This window comes from Eptatretus burgeri, chromosome 8 (assembly GCF_056783735.1).
Source record: "Eptatretus burgeri isolate ZD-2024b chromosome 8, Ebu_testis_v1, whole genome shotgun sequence".
In the NCBI taxonomy this organism is placed as follows: Eukaryota; Metazoa; Chordata; class Myxini; order Myxiniformes; family Myxinidae; genus Eptatretus; species Eptatretus burgeri.
In genome coordinates this window covers 45,163,034-45,185,748 of record NC_140968.1, presented here as the reverse complement: position 1 = coordinate 45,185,748, position 22,715 = coordinate 45,163,034, and the positions used below count along the sequence as shown (strand labels likewise).

The 22,715-nt window shown below is 42.1% G+C and overlaps 1 protein-coding gene across 4 annotated transcripts in view; it reads left to right on the top strand.

The window, feature by feature from the left end:
- Positions 1-22,715, top strand: part of NDUFAF6 (NADH:ubiquinone oxidoreductase complex assembly factor 6) — a 56,671-nt gene extending 33,956 nt beyond the window's left edge. The window contains exons 6-10 of one of the 4 annotated variants that reach the window (XR_015060874.1): positions 4,690-4,823; positions 9,933-10,034; positions 14,526-14,587; positions 19,014-19,070; positions 22,143-22,217. Coding sequence is in view for 3 of the 4 variants with exons in the window: in XM_085891826.1 (XP_085747952.1) it covers positions 4,690-4,823; positions 9,933-10,034; positions 19,014-19,070; positions 22,143-22,271 (422 nt within the window). In the remaining variant the exon portion in view is untranslated. Of the gene's footprint in view, positions 1-4,689; positions 4,824-9,932; positions 10,035-14,525; positions 14,588-19,013; positions 19,071-20,577 lie in introns of all 4 variants that reach the window. The other 3 variants (XM_085891825.1, XM_085891826.1, XM_085891824.1) reach the window with 3 other exon arrangements.

The following is a 22,715-nucleotide window of genomic DNA, read 5'->3' as shown; positions in this document are numbered from 1 at the left end:
GAAATTAAATAAAGCCACGAATGCTTGGCATCTCCGGGCGTTTTATAAGCATTGCAATGTATCCAGTGATTTGTATGTGTGATGGTCAGGCATTCGATGATATGAGTGAGGAAGGTGGGGGGGGGACGATCTTTAAGAAACCGTTGCAGCCTCATTGGTATTTCCCGTGAAAAGGCCGAGTCTTTGGGTCTCGCTCTCTCACCACAGGCAGGTTGGTGGTCTTTCTGTCTTCTACCATCTCCTCTCCAGCCTTGCCCCCTCCCTGGGCTCTGTCTGCTATCTGTCCCGGCCATATTTCCACAGGGCGCTCAAGGTCCGCTACCAACCCCATTCTGGTGAAACTACCAAAATCAAGAATCGCTACTCACCTTAATTCTTTCATTACTCTTTTTTTTTTCCCCCACCTTTGGAACAAACTCCAAACTTTGGAAACGCACTCTTCAATCCCACTCTTCCCTCCAGGTCTTTAAAATAGCTGTTCACCACCACCTCATATCTTACCCCATCCAAAACCATTATGTTTTCTACCCCTGTTAATCCACCCCAAACCCACCTCCTTCATATTCCTTGCTTTCCTTCCTGAAAATCCCTGTAGTGTCCATCTTGTTTACCCCATGTACCCCGCCCCATCCCTCTCCCTTCCACAGATCTCCTCATGTGTCTATTCCCCACTGTCTTGTGCTTTCCTCTCCCGTCCCTCTTGTCTCCTGCTCCCTTGTTATACGCTCAATGTGCGAGCTCTTATACGAGCCTTGACATTGAATATGCAAAGCAAAAAAACACAAATAATAATACGTTGTAGCCTGTCTCAAGTCAAGGCATTCTTGAGCAAGCCATAAAAATGGTGAATTAAGACACCAATACGGTAACCAAGGATGAGCCTTCATAAAAGATTATTGAATAAGGCCATTTATCATCTTCAAAATGAGTGTTTAAATTATTCCAAACACCCAATTTTCATGAATGCATTCCCTTGGTGTACATGCAAAGTTTCAGGCTACTAGGTTTCATGGTTTTGGAGTTATGGAGGAGACACACTGACATACGATGACATGTATGTATATATATATATATATATATATATATATATATATATATATATATATATATATATATATATATATATATATACACACATATACGTTGTGTCAATCGGTCTGCGAAAGTGCACCTGTAATGTCGAAGAAATGTGCTTTGTGAATGACCAAATTAAAAGGAATCACACTCGAACGTGAAGCATGGCCTCCTCCAGTCGGAATACAAATATCATAAAACTCTAACAAATTTTATCACCCCCAGGGATTAACCAAACCGGCCGAAATGGTTTGCCCACGTGAGAATGGCAGTAATCAGGCGACAGGTTTACCTTAAGAAATAACATGCTTGTTGAAAATACACCACAAGAAAACACAAATGGAGAATCCCGAAACGACAGAAAGACAAACTAATGAATAAACTAGAATGGCACTCCAGAGAGCACATACCTCTGCTTAAGGCCCGGTCACACCTTGACGTTTTAGCCAACGTATGCCGATTTTTGAATTTTTTTTCTAAAACGCTGGCACACGTTGAATACGTTATGGGTAAGTTTTGATAACATTGAGAGCACGCTGAAAAACACTGCCATACGTCGTTGTACGTTGGCTTTAAACGTTGTATTTTTTGGTTGTCCTCAAATTTTTTCATGCTTGAAATTTCACGACGTATGCCGGCGTATGACTCACACGTTCCGCTACGCTGGCCACAAGTTGTATGCGCGGTCTGCGATCGTTGACAGACGTCAACACATGCTACTTGTAAGTTAATCATAAGTTGAGACACGCCGAGGTAATGTTTAGCGTACCCGAAACTTATTTCTAACCTATGATTAACGTGTTGTTGGCACGTTACGCGATCGTTGCCACACATCGGCAGACGTTACTTTTAAGTTACTCATAGGCTGAAAGACGTCGGTATAATGGATCGCCCTTGCGTCAGCGTCCACGGCCACGGCCAGGACACTTATTTGCAGCATTCTTCAAACTTTTCTTCGGCATGACGAGGATGTTCACACTTCGATGTCTAGCTTGGCTATGATTCCAATTGTCCATCGGCAGCGTCTATTTAAAATAGTCGAGTTTGAGCGTTTTAACACGTTCAGAAGAAACGCTTCAAATTTCCAAACCCCAGCATCAAAAAACAAAGGCGAGTGACAGCAATTTAAATCGTTCATTGTAAACAATGAAAATAGTTGAGTGGTAACGTTTAAAAGTCGTTGAGTGTAAAAAAAAATCCAATTGTTGAGCGCAAGCGTCTCCTTTCAATAGTGGGGTTTGAGCGATTCAGCACGTTCAATAGAAACGATTAAAATTTCCGAGCGCCAGCGTCAAAAAACAAAGGCGAGTGACAGCAATTTAAATCGTTCATTGTAAACAATGAAACTAGCTGAGTGGTACCGTTTAAAAGTCGTTGAGTGTAAAAAAATCCAATTGTTGAGCGCAAGCGTCTACTTTCAATAGTGGAGATGCAGCCATTTAAATCGTTGAGTTTATCATTTAAATCGTTAAATCGTTAAACGCAAGGACGATCCATCATAACCCACACCCTCCCCCTCACACTCACCTACTACTGCCAACATGAACAAACTACTACTACTAATACTAATACTAATACTGATACTGCTGACATGGACATCGACTCAAAAAGGACTCGAAAACACTGTTGGGTTCCCTTTTATGAACACCATTTTTATATACCAATTCCCAAAACCGCTGGGAACATGTCTTTGTATGGCAGTTGTTAGCTAGAAACACGTAAATTTTTTTTTTTGTCGACCGTAAGACGTCATTGCAATACGTCTACATACGTCGATGTGTGTTGGGACTACGTAAAGAATTGGTTCAAAGCACGTCAAACATAAGTTAGAAATAAGTTTCGCGTAAAAAAGACATTACTGCGACGTGTTTCGACTTATGAGTAGCTTATAAGTATCCTTTGTGGACGTGTGTAAGCGTCCGCATATCGTGTGTAAAACTTATCCCCATCGCATGCGGAACGTGTGTCATACGCCGAGTACGTCGTAAAATTTTGAACATGTTTAAAATTTCTTGACGTACTCTACTTACTACGACGTATGATAGCGTACTTTAGCGTTCTACTCACGTATACCAAACTTACTCATACCGTATTTGACGTGCCCCAACGTTTTAGACACATTTTTCTTAGGTCGGCATACGCTGGCAAGATCGCCAAGGTGTGACCGCGATGTTGACACTTCCATTTCTACGGCAGTTATGATTCCAATCGTTGTGCGTCAGCCTTTTAATAGGCTACGTCACGACATCGTCGGCGATGCGTGCAACGCGCTATGCCTAAGTTAGACTATCGTTGGGCATCGGTTGTGTAGGCCGCCAACAGGTTCAGCATTCGTTGGTATAAGTTATCTATAACACAATGAAACGTTCTGTGTCCATTATCAATGCGTTATACATAAGACCAAGTCGCTATGAATACGTCCAAATCTTTAAAAAAAAAACATCAAAAGTTCAACGTAAGCCAGCGTTTTAGATACATTTTAATACGTTGCCATCGCTGGCTAAAACGTCAAGGTGTGACCGGGCCTTTAACTGAACAGTTCACGTTTTGTATCCCACTGATAGGCCGGATGTGCATCCAGACCTTAACCAAAATCCAATTGGCTTATTTTGTCACCTACCAAACTCATCTACCAGGTTTTGTCATAACCCAACCAAAACTTTTTGAGATATCATGCTATTTGTCCTTTTTGGCCCCATCTCTCAATGGTGAAGGATCACTTAAAAGAAATTTAAATTATCGTAGCCGGATCCGGATTTGTATCATCACCAAAATCGAATCAATTTTTCACACACCCAACTTATCCATCCAAGTTTTGTCCGATTCCGTCCACAACATTTTGAGATATCCTGCTTACAGAGAAACAGACAAATTAGGGTGAAAACATAACCTATGTCCGCCTTCAGTGGAGGAGGTAAAGACATACACTTATTGAAATGGTAAAACAAAAAGCACTTGGGAAAATATAATAAACCTAGGTTGCCACAAGCACACAATCGCTCCTGCTCACAATGAGGGGACGGGGGGTGGGGGGGGAGGGAGCAGAGAATGTCTATGGATACAGTGATGGGAACAGGCTCCAATGCGAGTAGCACAGAACAGCCCACAGCTACAACATCCAGCAAAGAGGCGAAGAAGAGTCAAACAGTGTGAGGGAAGAGAGAGAACCAGAAAGCCCTTGGCTCACTGCAGTGACTTCAAAGGCCACAGCGCCTGAGCTTTCCCTCGTCCCATACCGGCCCCACCAATCTTGCAGCACACAGTTTCTGACATGGTGGCATCATGCGGGCCAACTGGTGTCACTGCACCTCTCACATAATTCGTGTTTTGATTTTTGGTTGCTTTTCGTTTTTTTTTTCCTGTCCAAAAAAATCCCAGACAGCTTCTATGATGTAACAATTTGGTCTTCCTCACTAATTTGCACTTGGCTTTACCCCATGTAGAATTGTCCAAGCAGACCACTCCAGTTTGTTCAGAGAAGCAACTTCTAAGACCCGACACAAAATATATACTTTTTATGATTATTTTAAATGCAAGTAATGATTATGACAGTTCAGTTGTGAATCTGCTTTATGTGCATTAATTTATTTACTGTGGAATCTTCTTTGACTTCAGATGTGCGCAATGTAAATGCTGACCACGCTGCCAGTCATGTTGGTAAAGCACTTGGTATATTCACCTGCCTGCGTTCTGTACCTTACAATGCCTCACACCGACGAGTTCAGCTCCCCATCGACATCTGCATGGCTGTGAGTGTTATATGATCCATGGTGGGGAAATACACCTTGACTTGACGTATGAGGGGCATTGAAAAAGTTGTTGGAATGCAATATATTAATGCAAGACCTGCCAACTTTTTTATTTTAAAATATGGTTTCCCTTGACTGCAAAGCACTTCCTCCAGTTGTCCTTCATTCTGTATATGCCATTAAAATGGAAGTTTTGTGTTTGCCCCTTCAGTCACATCTCAGGTGCATTTGTCTGTTCCTCTTCTTTGGTGAATTGGTATCTGGAATTCATAGTCATGACCAAAAATATTGGCACCCTTGCACTTTTTTTAAAATAACTCCAAATTTTCTCTAAAAATAAGTTGAAATTGACAAAAGTATTTCGTCTCCACAACTCTTTATTTTGCTGTTAATATGACAGAACCTTTGTTTTTGATTCAGAACTTAATGTCCTTTTAAATCAGAAAATAAAAAGAAATGACATTTATGAAATTATTGACACCCTCAGCTTAATATTTGGTAGCACAGCCTTTGGACAAAATAACTGCTTTCAAGCACTTCCTTTAGCCATGAATGAGCTTCCTACACCTCTCTACTGGCGGTTTGGTCCACTCTTATTGTGCAAACTGCTCCATTTCTCCCAGATATGAAGGGTGCCTTCTCCCAACTGCTGTTTTCTGATCTTCCCACAGTTGTTCAATGGGATTTAGATCTGGACTCATTACTGGCCACTTCAGAACAGTCCAGCATTTTGGCTGGAACCATTCCTGGGTGCTTTTTGAAGTGTGTTTGGGGTCATTTTCCTGCTGCAAGACCCATGACCTTCGACGAAGACCCAGCTTTCTGACACTGGGTTGAACATTGCGCTCCAAAATACCTTGGTAATCTCCTGATTTAATGATGCCATGCACCTGGTGTTGGCTTAGTGGTTTGGGTGGTGGCTTGGGATCCTAAGGTCCTGAGTTCAAGCCCCGTTGGCTGCTGAATCAACACTAGGCGGTTGACTCAGCCTGTCATCCTTCTGAGGTCTGCAAAATGAATACCAGTGTACTGGTCCCGGTGTATGCCCCGGTTAGAATAGGTGTACCATATCCCTGTGTGTCGTAAGAGGCGACCAACTTTGGCGTCAGGAAGGGCATCCGGCCATAAAACATTGCCTCAAGAAAATCTAACCCCTGCCCAGCAGGGGAAAATGGCTGTAAAAGGGCTGTTATGCACACATTCAAGGCACCCAGTGCCAGACGCAGCACAGCAAACCCAAACCATCACTGAACCTCCTCCATGTTTGACTATAGGGAAGGTGTTCTTTTCTATGAAGGCTTCATCTTGTTTTCTGCAAACATGGAGATGATGTGCTTTACCATAAAGCTCTAATTTGATCTCGTCTGTTCACAGGACATTCTCCCAGAAGGATTTTGGCTTGTTCAAGTGTGTTTTAGCAAACTCCTTTCAGGCTTTCTTATGTCTCTCTCAACAGTGAGGTCCTCCTGGGTCTTCTACCATAGAACCCCCTTTCATTGAGTTGGCGATGGATGGTGCGAGTTGAAACTGTCGTACCTTGTGTCTGAAGGTCAGCTTGAATCTGTTTGGCAGTTGATTGAGTTGCTTTCTCCACCATTTGAACAATCCTTCGCTGCAATCTTCGATCAAGTTCTCTCTTGCGGCCACGTCCAGGGAGGTTGGCTTCAGTGCTGTGGGCCTTAAACTTCCTGATAACATTACGTACAGTGGACACAGGAACATCAAGGTCTCTGGAGATGGACTTGTGGCCTTGAGATTGTCCATACTTAGCTGCAATCTTGTGTCTGACTTCCTCAGACAATTCTCTGGATTTCCTTCTTTTCTCCATGCTCATTGCGTTACACACAGTGACATAAAACAGCAGAATGACTCCTTTTCTCCATTTAAACTGGTTGAATGAGTGATTTTTATATTGCAGGTGCCTGCAACTCACCACAGGTGAGTTCAATTCCAAAGTAAAGAAAAATCACCTGCTTGAAATCTAATTATATTGATCAACTTCTAAAAGGTGCCAATAATATTGTCCAGGCCATTTTAGGATTTCTGTGTGGAATAAGCTAAGATTTTGTAATTGTTTTAATTTTTTTTTTTTTTTTGGAAGTTTTGTTCCACTGCAAACCAAAGAAATAAATATGTGGATAACAAAATATTTTTTTTATTTCAACAATTTTCTGGAAGAAATGGTGCATTATTTGAAAAAAAGTGCAAGGGTACCAATATATTGTTGTGGTTGACGAAATTCACAAACCACCATTCAGGTCCCTTAGGTGAGATATCTCTGTAAGTATATGTGTAGTTAGGCCCAAACCCGTTGTTTCGAGGGAATAAATGTCATTCAGTCGGGCTGCGACTCTTCAGGATAGCCGTTTTTCTTTTACTATCTTTATTTTGGACCAGCCGCCATTACTACCACCACCAACCACGTCTCAACAGCCATCACAACAACAACCACCAACCACAACGCCGCTTCACAACAACAACCACCAACCACAACGCCGCTTCACAACAACAACCACCAACCACAACGCCGCTTCACAACAACAACCACCAACCACAACGCCGCTTCACAACAACAGCCACGACCTTTACCGTCACAACTCGCCACCATCGCATCACCGTCATTCCCACGCCACTTGTGGGCGCCGATGCTGGGCTCGTGCGGGGCGCGCACCGAGCAGCGTGTTCAGAGACATCACAGACTTTCCGAGGAAAACGGATCAAAAACGACTCACGCCCACTTCTGTTCCGTCCAATTGGTGAGCGTGGGGCGATTTGGCCCCGCCTCCAGGGCGTTGGAGTGCGGTCACTATATGCAAATTCATGGATCAAAAAGCATTCACGCCCACTTTTCCTCAGTCCAATGGGGAGCCAGTTGGAGGTGAAGGGTCGGAGGTAAAGGGTCAAAGGTGGGGGAGCGAGGCCACGGGGGATATAAACGGCCGCGCTCGCCAAGCAGTTCAGTTGGCAGTTGTGAGTTCGGAGGGGAGAAGTCAAGAGTGAAGAGTTGGGACGAGCCAAGAGAGGAGATGGAGAGGGCGATTAGACGGAGCTGTGGAGAGGTGGCGACGGCGAAGGCGGATGAGGGGGTGCTTGCGTCGGTGCCGGGAGCTGCAGAGGGAGAGGCCGGCGGCGCGACCGAGGTCGAGGTGGAGACGCTCGTCGCAGGACCCGAGACGGTGATATCCTCCTCCCCCCCGAGCATCAACAACCCCCTCCTGTTTCCCCCCGCGCTGAGATAGTGCGACAAGGGGGCCCCTTTCCCACCCCCTACCAGACACTGTCCGCGAGGCCCGCGGAGTTGAGGCGCCACCGCCACTCCGCGTCTCATCATCAGACGGGTAGGCCCGACACGGTCTCGGCCCCAGGTCCGCCTACCCCCCTCATCCTTGAGGGTGGTTCTTTTCTTTTGCTTTGGGAATATGTGTTGTCGGCGCCGTCTGTGAAGTAAAATTGTATAAGTGTTGCCGTGTGCTCGGTAGTCGGATAGCTCTGCATTGTCTTCTTCTTTTATATTTGCTTTTTGTGTAATATTGTGTTTCTTCTCCTTTTACATGTGCTTTTGGTGTAATTGTATATGTGTGCTTTCCGTTCATCGCGAAATAAATGTGAGTTATGTTGAACTGTTTTCCCGCTTCGCTTCGTCTTTTCTTTCATTGAATCTCCATCTTGCTTCACGTAAAGGGTTGGTCGTGGGCTAAAACGCCCGATAATTAATCGAACCGTCGAGGCCGACGAATAACACCGCTCGGTTATCCCGATAGTACGGAACGGGTCGCTTAAAGTGGCCCGTGTCCGAAGTCCACCTGCGGCGAGGTGCGATCGCCCGGTCTACCCTCCGTGTGGGTACTTAGGTAGGTCGAATTTGGCGAGCAACCCTATCCCACGCGGGGGCCGATTGGCACGATCGTGGTGAGACCGAAAGGTCCACCCGTGACGAGTTCCCGGCGTTAGTCCGAGAGGGTCACGACTGGATTGTCCGTCCGATGGGCGACGTGCTGCGATTCGAGTTACGTGGCCGTTCGCACGCCGGCGGGCGCGAATCCGCAACAATATTTTGGCCATGACTATATGCAAGAGCTGAACTCTCATTGCAGGTCAGATCCAGATGGTACAGAAGGTGATCCACCTGCTCGAACCAAAACTCAAAAATAGCAGTCTGTGCAACATATTCTGTACACAGGTATCCCTGGATCACAATTGCCATGAAGGCAAGAGCACACTTTTGGTTTGTATCCCTTGGTGTTTTCCTTAATGGCCTGCCACAATATTTGCATGAGTCTGGCATAATCTCCTGTCATCATAGCTTTATGAGGTATGTTGTCAAATTGGTGAGGCCAGGATCTTGCCGACTGAAAGTTATGCGTGGCAGTGACCCTTGTACTTCTGTTGCATTGATTCAAATTTGTTACATAATCCCAGTGATGAAGCCACATTTCTTCACCAGTTATCAGTTTGATGATAAAGTTGGCTGGATCTGTGTTGAACAGTTCAACAAGCCTGTGACCTGTGCCAGTTGCTGCTGTCTGTCATGATCGTTGAGGTTTTACGGCACCCACCTTGCTGTGACTTTGGACATGCACAAATGTTCATGGGTGATTGTGAAAATGCTGTCTTGAGACGGTCCAAGTTCTCTTGATATATTGGTGACTTTATTGTGGTGATCCTCCTTGTCTATTGCCTTATCTTTGGCAACAGTGTGAGGGTAGTGGTCATTGATCCAGAGTCATATTCAGTGGGCACGCATCCATTCTTAAAGGCAGCTTCCAGTTTTGCCACTGAAGAATATAAGGACACCTTTGTCAAACACGTGCCACGATGCATTTGTCAAGTTCTTTGGAATTGCAGCTTCTTTGCATAAAATTTGATGAGAATTCGAGGCTCAATTTAAGTGAGATCCATAAATCTATAACGAACTGCAAACTGCTGGACTACACTCTGCAATGGCAACTATAGGATTAATATAATACAGTGCTGTACTGGCATATTTCATGATGTAACAAGCATGCATGTTTTATCATGAGCAAAAAGCCATGACTCGAGGGTGCCGATGCTTTTTCAATGCCCCTTCTCCAATTTGCCTTTGCAAATAACGTAAACTTCTTCTCATAGCATGGTGCCTCTCAAGAGGACATTCTGCGTCGGAGGCATGAACGTGCCATTCGGGATGTCGTCTTCGACTTGGCCAGCCAAGCTCATGTCCATCTGCAGCATGTAAGATTCCTGATATTGTTTGGTTTTGCATAAGAACATTGTGGCTTTCTTGTTAATTAACTTGAAAAAAAGAGGAACATATGCTTGTTTCCTGTCACCATAACAACCAACAAAACAAAAACGGGCAACTTGGAACTTTTTATTGCTATAATTAACTGTCGAAGTAAAAAAAAAAAAGAAGGAAATCAATGCACAGTAGTTCCACGAAGGCAGCCAGACTACACACACACACACACACACACACACACACACACACACACACACACACACACACACACACACACACACACACACACACACACACACACACACACACACACACACACACACACACACACACACACACACACACACTGTACTGGTAAGTACTTACAAAAGCTATTTTATTTGAAGTTATAACCTTAACTTGCAAGCAATTTCCTGATTTCCCTACTGGCCGGATCATCAGCTGGGCGAAGTTTTTTTTTTTTATCGAGGTTTCGATCCTTTCAGCCCAGAACCTCTCTAAACGGCAGATCCACAACCCCAGTCACAGGCCCACATCAGTAAATTACTCAACATCAATGGACCGACAACTTCAAAGTCGTGTCCAGACAGTCAATCAACACAGCAATGCAATATCCTTATACAAACTTATTTAATTACAGCAAGTTCTCGCTTTTCGCAAGGGTTGCGTTCCTGGAAAACCTTATGGTAAGCGAAACTGTGTTAAACAAAACAACCCTTCGACCCCATATTTTTCTGAAGCCTTAGGGTCCCCTGAGCATGAATTCAACTGGTAACAGTGAATAAACTGGGACTCGCTATCCATTTTCCAACCATATTTGACGGTACCCTCAAAATGACAACTTTTCCTCAGTTTCACACATAAAAAATCCCCTGACTGATAAGATCTCTGCAGTTGCCCAATAAGCAGTAATATTAACAAATTATTTATCAAATAAAAGATTATCACATGCAGATTTTCAAAATAGTCATCTGTCAAATTTAATAGCGTTATGTTTGTCCCAAGAAGTGATGAAGAGGAGTACCTCGCTTTTCCTTTTGACAACTCGGATTCAACTCAGATATCTGAAATAATAACGTATATTCATGCTCATTTTACCTGACACAAACAAATAACTATTTCTATGATATCACAAATTTTACTACCTTTCTATTGATACCAAAATTGTCCCACACCAACTAAAGATGTACCAGGTATTACGTCTTAAACACAAGTACATCACTTTTGCAACACCCAGCATGTAGTCACCAGTAAGACGTAAGACTGAGAAAATATTCCTTACTTCACAAAAAGAATATAAATAATAAGTTTATTTCAGAAAAACAATTGAAACTTATTATGTCATGTGCACAAAATGTCATTGTGCATGGATTACGCATAATATTCATTATCGCTGTCGTCATCACTCTCCAATGCCTGCTCTATATCATCAAATGCATCCATATCCGAATCCTTATCAGAGTCAGTGCCGTCAGGTGTGACTTCTTCAGCAATGTCAGCCAGTTGCCGTGGGAGGAAATCTTCATACTATTGAGGATCAAGGTTACCATCCTTTTCCTCCCAACCATGTCCCTGACTGGCCTTCAGAATCTGTGGTTGTGGAATATGCACGGTCTTCCAAATCCGTACTTGGTGGTTTACTCTCCGAATGTGCTGGGTAAGAGCTTGCTTACAAGGTGGTAAGTTAGCCATATCCACATTCCCTGAAGGCACAAGATGACTTTGCCTAGCACAGAACTCGTTTATACGAATGAGTCGCAGATCATCAACTTTTGACACCTTTGACGCTCTACCATATATGGCACACGTGAAGGTGTCCAACTCATCAATGAGCTCATCAGGAATATCCCAAGCATCGCCCAGTTTCTCCAGAGTAGAAATGTGTTTTCTTCAGTCAAGCTTCAATAAAATCATCCCGTGCTTTTTCACCAACAGCTTCAGCCTTTAGAACATCGTCTGAAACAGCATCAGATGCAGCATTTCCTGATGAGAGTATCAACAATTTATCATTTGTCTCTATATTGAAAGGATTAAGAAAACTTCCCATGGCATCTTTGGCCCTTTTCACCAACTTCTCTCCTTTTGTAACCTCTGTCGGATGTGTATCACGATGCTTTGTTCCCTCTCCACTGTCCAACATGTGAGCCATTCCAAGTGCAGCATCAACATAGAAACCTTGCATGTGTTGTCCTTACCCATCTCTGGTAGGCCTGGTAGTTGGTGAGTAGTCCAGATGTACCTGCTGCACTGGTTCTAGCACCACCATGTGAGTTAGCGTGCCTCATGAAGGTCTCCTCCATGGTTTTATCCACTGCACAACGATTGCCAGGGATAAAGGAGCGTGCGACACTGATAGCTCCTCTCTTGATCAGTGATAGTGTCCTTGGGTGTGAGTAGTCTATATTAGCTATGAACACAGAGAAATATGTCAGATACCTTGCATAGTTCTGTCCACCGAAACTGAAGAAGAGAGACGTCATGCGAATGATGGATGCAGCATACAAAAGAAAGTTGTTTGTCTTTACAGCTTCAAGGTGTGATAGAATTAAACAGACATGGTCCATGTATAACAACCACAGCTGTGCAGTCTTCCTCAAACGTCCATTTGTGACTCCTTTTTTGAATTCTGCATACTGCTCAATGAATTGGACAATGGAATTGTCCATCAAGACAGTATTCAAAGTATCTTGGCTGTGGGAATCTACGAGGGTACGTAGCTTATCTGATGATTAATCAGAGAAAGAAGAGAACAGATCATCAGTGCTTTTATCTTTGAGGTACTCCTCTGTGAGCAATCTTTCAAGACATTCCAACATAATCTTGTGACAATGTAGCGCTCTGTCGTCGTGCTTCCCGGACATCACACCACCCAAAGATCCTCCACTGATTAGTCCTGCTTCTAGGAGACCATCTGCTAACCGAGACCCAGCCATCTTTTTGGCAATCATCTTCATATAAGCACATATGAGGTGGAATGTGCCAATTAGAATTATGTGGCTCTCATACTTGTCTGGTGAGTTCCACACTAATGGGTAGGCCTTCATGCAAACTCCCAAGTCAAATGTAGTAATGACATAAGGCTGTCCAACTTCTCTGGTGGCCTCTTCAGCAGCACGCAAGCCTTCTTGTACAACTTTTGTACTCCGTTATGGGATGGTTAATGACTGGAATGTGGATATGGCTAACTTACCACCTTGTAAGCGAGCTCTTACCCAGCACATTCGGAGAGTAAACCACCAAGTACGGATTTGGAAGACCGCGCATATTCCACAACCACAGATTCCGAAGGCCAGTACTTCTGTTGGCCTCCCATGGTTGGGAGGAAAAGGATGGTGACCTTGATCCTCTGTGGTATGAAGGAGATGTCCTCCCATGGCAACTGGCTGACATTGCTGAAGTCACACGTGATGACACTGACTCTGATGAGGATTCAGATATGGATGCATTTGATGATATACAGCAGGCATTGGAGAGTGATGACGATAGCGATAATGAATATTATGCGTAATCCATGCACAATGACATTTTGTGGACATGACATAATAAGTTTCAATTGTTTTTCTCAAATAAACTTATAATTTATATTCTTTATGTGAAGTAAGGAATATTTTCTCAGACTTACGTCTTACTGGTGACTACATGTTGGGTGTTGCAACAGTGATGTACTTTATGTTTAAGACGTAATACCTGTTACATCTTTAGTTGGTGTGGGACAATTTTGGTATCAATAGAAAGGTAGTAAAATTTGTGATATCATAGACGTATTTATTTGTTTGTGTCAGGTAAAATGAGCATGAATATACGTTATTATTTCAGATATCTGAGTTGTCAAAAGGAAAGGCGAGGTACTCCTCTTCATCATTTCTTGGGACAAACATAACGCTATTAAATTTGACAGATGACTCTATTTTGAAAATCTGCATGTGATAATCTTTCATTTGAGATATAATTTGTTTATGGTAATGCTTATTGGGCAACTGCAGAGATCTTATCAGTCACGGGATTTTTTATGTGCGAAACTGAGGAAAAGTTGACATTTTGAGGGTACCGTCAGATATGGTTGGAAAATGGATAGTGAGTCCCAGTTTATTCACTGTTACCAGTTGAATTCATGCTCAGGGGACCCTAAGGCTTCAGAAAAATATGGGGTCGAAGGGTTGTGGGGGGGGGGGGTGCACGTGGACCATATCTGGCCCATGGCCTAAGATGGTGGATGTAGTTGGTGCTGCATCTTTTGGCTTGAAAAATGTATGGAGGGTGGGCTGGATGGCTTTCTTTTTCTTTGCTGCATAAAGTTCCTTGGAGCAACAAAGGGCATCATTAACAACACAGCTAAAATCAGTGCTCCTTTCAAGATTTGGATCTTGCTCAATAACAAATTCTATGGCATTTTCAAATGAGCTGAGAATTTGGCTAAGGTTTTTCATGGTGAGATGCTTGGATGAAGGTGTCAACGCATCTTCTTCTTCTTCTTCTTCCTCAAGATCCCACTGCTGTTCCAACTCCATGAGATCTTCAATGCTTAAGGGTTCTGCATGAGACTCCAGTAAGTCATCCACATCCTCTTCTTCAACCTCTTCAAAACCAGCCTCCTGCGCCAGGTCTACAATTTGACTTGTAATAACAGAACATCAGCAAACCCCGTGAAATTGTGGACACACTCAGGCCACACTTTCTTCCACACAGCGTTCATTGTGGAGGCACTCACCTCCGCCCACAAATCCTTAATGTTTTCCAAAGCCATTTTTAGCCGCGTCTCTCGCGTAGTGAATGCTGGCTCTAAGAGAGCTCGGCGTTGTTCTTCTTATTATTATTATTATTGTTCTTGTTCTTGTTCTTGTTCTTTTTCTGGTGAAGACAAAACCTTTAGGACGCGGCTCTTTTATATACAGGATCCGGATCTCCTTAAATACTAAACACCTGTACACATCCTCGCATTGAAGGTTCCATTTGAGAGCGTCTATCATGAACTTTTAAATATATTCGGACATTTGCTTTAAAGTTTCGAAAAGTTCACGTTATTATTTAAAGATTATTCCATTTAATGTATTGTAATTTCGTAAATACACTTTTCTCGTCATGAACGAGGAGGAGCCTCCATGACGGGTCTCGCTATTGGCTCCATCAAGGCACGTGACGAAATATTGGAAGTTGTTGTTGTTCTTCTTCTGGTGAAGACAAAACCTTTAGGATGTGGCTCTTGTACACATTTGTCCTTGTTATGTTGTATGTTCGCCAAAACTCCTTGATTGATAGCTTGTCCTTATCAGTTTTTTTGATAAGCTGCAGCATGGTATGCTTAACATAATAGGCTTTAAAAGCAGCAATAACTCCCTGATCCATAGGCTGTAAAAGTGAGGGAGTATTTGGTGGTAAAAATACTACCTGCACGTTTTCACACCAGTCTTCCATATGCTGAGGATGGGCAGGAGCATTGTCTACAAGCAGCAAATATTTGTTGTCAATGTTGTTCTCCTTGGAGTACTTCTCAACATGATTGGAGAAGTGATTGATCACGTAATTGTGGGTCAATGCCCCAGTCATCCAAGCCTTTGTATTTGACCACCATATTACGGGAAGTTGTGGCTTGAGGCAACCCTTTAGCGCTCGTGGGTTTTCAGAAACGTAAACAAGAAGCGGTTTGAGTTTTACATCCCCTTCTGCATTTCCACCGAGTAATAAGGTCAGCCTGTCCTTTGCTGCTTTAAACCCTGGAGCAGTCTTTTCTTCTCGTGCGGTGTATGTACGGGAGGGCATTCTTTTCCAAAACAATCCGGTTTCGTCAATATTGTAGACTTGCTTCGGTGAGTAACCCCCTTCCTCAATCATCTTCTTCAACTTTTCTGGAAACTCTGATGCGGCATCATGGTCCGCACTTGCTGCCTCACCGCTACACTTCAGGTTGTGGAGGTTGGCGCGATGACAAAACTCCTTGATTGATAGCTCCATAGGCTGTAAAAGATTCTAACATGCACGGGAGAGGTGTGGCGCATTGGCGGAGCTACGGAGGCACAGATGGATGCACAGGGAGGCTTATACTCGAACCCCATGACAAATACACAGACACAGCAACCTTAAATATATGCAGCAATTTCATGAAAATCGACAAATATTTACAAAGGACAATAATCAGAATATAACAATAATTTGTGAGGTAAGCTAAAGTCTCCAGACACAGACTTAAATATGGATAAGGGGAAACAAAATGAAGGAAAATCCCTCCTTTATTCCGGCACTTAGCTTGGTCCAGAGATGGTCTTTGTGGAACTTGGAATCGAGGCGCTTCCTCCTGCACGTGCAGACGCATGCAAAATAGCTCCAAGCCGCTCTTTTGCAAGGGGGCAAACATACGTCAGACAATTTGTGAGCAGGTTTCAACACCAAAGCTTAGAATGGCGCCGTCCCCTTCGGTGACATACACGAGGCTTCAAGGGCCATCGCATACGACCAGCCAAGAGTCAATGGCCAGCGTCTCGCTTCAGCACACGTGCCAAATCGTGTCAGCACGAATACGAATATAGTGCGGTCTTCTTCATGCGTCGAAGGAAAGCCAGCCTAAAGCCCTGTTCTTACAGGCCATCTCCTAGCTATGTTCTCTCTCGGCCGCGTGTGCCCCTCACTCCGCACTCGTGCGTTTCTCCTTGCTACGAGTTGCTTCCCCATCCTCTCTGATTGTCTGCCTCCTACACCCTCTTCTTCTTCCTGCCACTAACGCCATGCCCATCAATCATCAGCCTCGGGGGCGTGACTTTGCCTGCCGTCACCCTTGGAAGCGGGGCTTCTTGCCTACTTGGTCAGGTTCTAAAAACGCACCTCTTCCATGGTTTGTAATACAAAAACATAGGGAAAAGTCACAGGCGGACAATTACATACTGGGAGAACTTATCGTTAATCCTTATCTAATTGACACCGCACCACCCTCCCCCCCCCCCCCCCATGTTGTGACACGTAACACTTAAGCTCAGCTTCCCTACTTAATTACATTGAGATGTCTCCTACACGTCCACGGACCAAACAACTCAATTCAATCCTAACTTTCGTATGAAATTCCTCCATATACAAACACAACCATAACACTAATATCCAGGACTTCCACAACTCTGTTAAACCATGCATTAATACTGTTTACAGAAAACATAAAGTTTTGTCCCTTGGCTGGTAGAGTACAGACCCCATTGTTTTACTACCTTAGAATCATGAAAAAGCTGATTTTAAGTTGAAAGTCTTAAAGCTTAAAAAAATACATTAATATTTGGTACAGAGAAGAGAAGCAATGCCAGTAAGCCAAATTCTTGGAGTAATTTGTCACATGTTTGATATCAACATGTTGCATACTAATTGATGCCACCGGGAGCCAGCCTATACCATTCATAATGTACGAGCATTGAACCTGTCGCTTCACTGTCGGGAGTTGAACAACATAACTTGTATATGTTAAAGTACAGTAATCTCGATTATAATACCAAGATTGCACACTAAAAACTCTGCTCGCCGTCACACGATCCCTATGAAATTGCTGTGACACTTAGCGGACATGCCGACAATGTTTGGGAAGTCTTGGCGTTCCATAGTACCACTTGCATTTTGCACAATGCGTATTTTTGTCATTCCCTATGTACGGTCTGTCGTCTGCTACCAGCTATGTTGTACTGCTATCCCGTGCATGTGCATGGGTATCGCTAGTATTGATTATTGGCAGTGAATATTTGAGAAGCATTTTGTGTACTGTTAACAAGCCAGCGTTCATTTTAGTGATACACACACTTATTTGCCAAAAAACAATATGAATTTGTTTTATCTTCCCAGGGATCAAACGTTATGTCATCTTTTCTTTTCTTTTTTTTTCGAGTTGCAAAATGCAATTCTCATGGAGTCATGAATAATACACCGCCATAAAGGCCTAGCTTAGTGCTAAATATAACACCGTAATGTCCTGTACATAATGCCGTATCACTATACCACCATTTTACTAAATCTGGCATTCAACCATTCACTTATGGACGTCAGATAATCATACAGAGTTAGATATATGGGTTATGGTGTTCACTTCCTTCAGCGAAGCGACAGGATGGGCTGAGTGCTGGATGTCGGGATGATGTGCATGTCGATAGAGGCCTAGCTTAGCGCGAGACGTTACGCCGTAATGCAGTCTCAGACTTGACAATAAAATATTTGAAATAAGAATTTTGCCCAAACCCCTATATCCCCCCCCCCCACCCTCTTTCATGTACACATTAATTTTGCCTCCTTTTTAATCCTATCTCTTTATGAACTTCCTTTCCCTTTCTCCTTCTCTTACAGAATCCCACCTCTTCCCCTTGCATTACATCATATTTAGATTCCTTATGAAATATTAAAACCATCTCTTCAAAAACAATCTAGAATCTAGATGAAACACCATACATGCTATAAAATGCATTACACTCATGTTGAGAGGTATCATGAAAGAAGTGTTTGTTAGTTTAATAATTTGTCACTCAAATATCAGAAATAATCGAAATACAAATTGGTGTATAAACCTTGCATAGTCTTCATTTGTCACATTATTAAGTTAAAACAAGTAAAATGAGATCCATGATCCATGTACAGGTAGATGAACGAATACATTGGTGATCATGGAAGCAGATTGTGTTTGCAAATGATCTAATTTGTTTGTACAAGAGGTCTTTGTGTACTCTTCAGCAGGTTACTAAAGCCATTGTTGCCATAACAACATACATTGCTTGGTCATTATATTTAATAGTGAAACAGAGGAAGTAATCGATTCATGTGAACAATGTCACTTTACAAACTGTAATTTAAAAGTTCATTCAAATCATCTGCATTGTGACCATCTGTTGATTTTGTATGGTAATGCTGTGCTTTCTTCGGTGGGAATTTGATTTCACTTTTGTGTGTAAAAGCAATACGTACCATTGAGCCATATGCTGCGTGGGAAAGTAATTTGATTGGCCTTTCCCCCCCATTTTTAGGCAAAGTCACTGCAAAAGAATGTTCCCAAAGCTGCAAGAGTGGCATTTATCCAAACGGTAAGAATACAGTTCGTAATGCACCGCATCGGGCACAAACTACCATTTTGGGTAAAGTTTAGGGTTTCAGCTATAGCATGGGTAATCCAGGGTTTTCAAGTTTAGTTTATATCTACATTTAAAATAATGTTTTCCTATTAGATGGTGAACAAGAGTATCATACAGTATATATATATATATATATATATATATATATATATATATATATATATATATATATATATATATATATATATATATATATATATATATATATATATATATATATATATAGCAAACATGTAGTACCTAAAAATAGATTGTTTCAAAGTTCATTTCAGACATTATCATGTGGAAGAACCGAATAAAGAGCAAGCTGGAGTCTTTTTGTCCTGAATCAGTCCGTTGGGAAGTATATGAAATATCCACTGAGGCAAGATCGACTCTCACCTGTGTGCTACAAAATCGGCAGAGTCGATCTTTGTATGAATATTGGTTGGATGCACCTATCTTTTTATCTTTTTGTTAACTACGGACAAGGTCAACTGCCCTAAACTTGTCATATAATTCAAAATGTTCTACAAATGAGATTCTCGCAATAGTCCAAGGCACACCAAAAAAAGTAAGTGTGTTCGTGGTTGTCATTTCCATATGCGGGTGTCAGAGGGTGGAACGGAGGTGTGTGTGTGTGCGTGCGCACGTCAGAATGGTTTGAGTGTCTGCTCCAAGTCTGGGAAGTCAGTGGTTTTAACCCGATCCGTGTCATACCAAACAAAAATGGTACATGCCGCTTCCTCGCTTGATTGACGCTCAGTATTGAAATTGATAGAGCATGGACGATTAATGCTGGGAAGGCAGTGGCAAACCATCGAGTGCAACCCTGCCAAGAATCTATTTCGGCAGCACCAACGCTCTGTAAAGAGTATGGTTCATCAATATATATATATATATATATATATATATATATATATATATATATATATATATGTATATGTATATGTATATGTATATGTATATGTTTATGTATATGTATATGTATATGTATATGTATATGTATATATATATATATATATATGTATATATATATATATATATATATATATATATCTATATATATATATATATATATATATATATATATATATATATATATATATATATATATATATATGAATACATATACAGTCGTATTTTTTTTTATACCAATCGTACAGTACATATTTGAGTGTTGAAAATAATCAGTGTTGGTGTATCTTGGATTGTTGTATCTCGTGTTTTTGAATGCTGCTTGTTCACACGAATCTGCACAATTGTTGTCGTTGCTTATTGTGGTGGACCTAAAATAATTTCACATTTGTCCTACAAATATTTGTCTACCTTGTCCTCACTGATTTGTGCATCTTGCTGCTCCTGCTTAAGTTTTTGGTGTGGTTGACATTCTTTTCTCCCAACCTACTCCCCACCCATTTTCTCCCCTCCTACCATATTTTCCCTTCACTTCATTTGTTCTATTTTACTACTCTTAAAGCTACCCTCCCCGAATCTACCGACTGTGTGGATGTTGTTGTGTCTCTGTTTATGACTTGTAAAAATAATGACAGTATTCACAGTGGGAAAAGAATGACCATTAACTCTCTATAGAACAATGAAATAGCTGTAATGATAAATTTGCTAATGGCCATTGACACAAACTCACTCTCTTCCCAAAAGACCAACTTGAAATATATCTGTCACCTGAATTATCTGATGTACTTATTATTGTCCTTGGAATTGTTGAAATGACATGCGGAACCAGTGAAGGAAAACAGGAAAGCGACTTCCATCCATCCATTGGGACCACACTCTGTGCAGAGCGTTGGTGCTTCCTAAGCAGTCTCCTTGGCTATTGGACACAATCCTGGACGGGTCGCCACTCCGACATAGGATACCAGCAAGCTGGCACTCATTTTGCCGACCTCGGAAAGATGACAGGCAGAGCCAACCCCACTTGGTATTGATTCAACAGCTGAGCGGGATTGAAACTCGGGATCCTAGGATCCCAAGCCCACCACTCTAACCATTAAGCCAACACCAGGCATATAAAGTGACTTCCTAAATGGAAAAAAGGGAAATGAAAGGTTGGAGATAAGTATATGCAGCTTGGATGTGAGCAAGGTAACCAAAAGAAGTGTTTGTTGAGGAGCACAGTCATGCAGGTAACCCAAAGGCACTGGAGAGGGGTAGATGTCAGAGGCAACGCAAGACCAAAGAGAGTACAGACATGCTACTAACTCATGTAGAGTGACAGACGGGGCTTGTGTTCACTTCAAGTTCACCCACATGGGACATTTTCTTGTAGAAATATCTTTGTGACAGAAGATGCAACATTCACCTTGTTTATGATGTGGAATCTCTTCAAACATTATGTTTCTGTAGGTTTCCATCGTTAGCCCATCCACCGGCGCAGCTGGAGGCGGGGTTTTGCATTCGCTTGTGTCTGTGCCTGTCTGTCTGTCTGTCTGTCTTTCCAGGCCATAACCTTTTACCATTTCAGCTTTTGTCATCAAATTTTCAACAAACCTTGATTTTGAGAATATGGAGAACACTCAATAATTGCGTCAAACGGTCAAGGTCACAAAATCATCAATCGACTTGAAATTTGAACAGAATTTGCATATTAGGTCACTGAATTGATTCACCAATCAAAAGCTAGAAGTCTGTTATTTTTGAGGTCCAAAGGTCAAGGTCACAGAGTGATTTCACAAGTACCTGTCTATGACCGCTTGTCTGTCTGTCCAGACGATACCTTTTTCTGTTTTTTTTTTTTTAACCATTTGAGCTTTTGTCATAAAGTTTTCAACAAACCCTAATGAGAATATGAACAACACTGTTGAATTGATTTCACTTCTTTTACTAACTTATGTATTTATTTATTTTTTAAGGGCTGTTGTTTTCATCAAGTTTAAAATACAAAGCGGACATGGATGGCCTTTGCTTTTTGGGATGCTTTCTTTTTTTACTTATTATCGTATGCAAATGTTATTTTCAATTTATCTTAAATTTAACCTGAACCACCGAGTTCAGCCAAGTCATGACTGACTGATTCACGTGCAGGTACTTGTTGAGGATTACCTGAAGAGAGTGAGGAAAGTCGATTTTGACGTGTTCCACCCAAGTTTGCAGCTCCGTAACCCACTCCTGCCTTTTTGGATGTATTGGCGCTCATGGCAAAAGTCATACTGAGCAAAATTAACTTTTCCATATTCAAGACTTGTGTATGGTATTTAATGATTGCATGCCTTTTGATAATAAGCTAATTTTGTATAGTTTTGATCGATATCTTATGTTGACAATGATCCTTCAACCGCGAGGTTACAGAAGATGACTATTATGTTTTTTTTTAATAGTATTTCTGTTTATGGGAGATTCTAAACAAGCTTCCAGCCTTGAAGAGCCTCTTTTGGTTTGTCTGTGAAGTGTTTTGTCTTTCCTTTTCAATAAATGGCCAAAGGGATGATTTTGGTGTGATGATGCATGGACAGTTCAAGCTGTACTGCAGGTTTAGCATTATTTCTTGAGGCGCAGCTATGCAGTGTCACCTTCATAGATTTGACTATGATTTTGGTGTGCAATGACATACTATTTTAAAAATAAAATTGCAGGTACTGTGGGATTTTAATGCTGAGA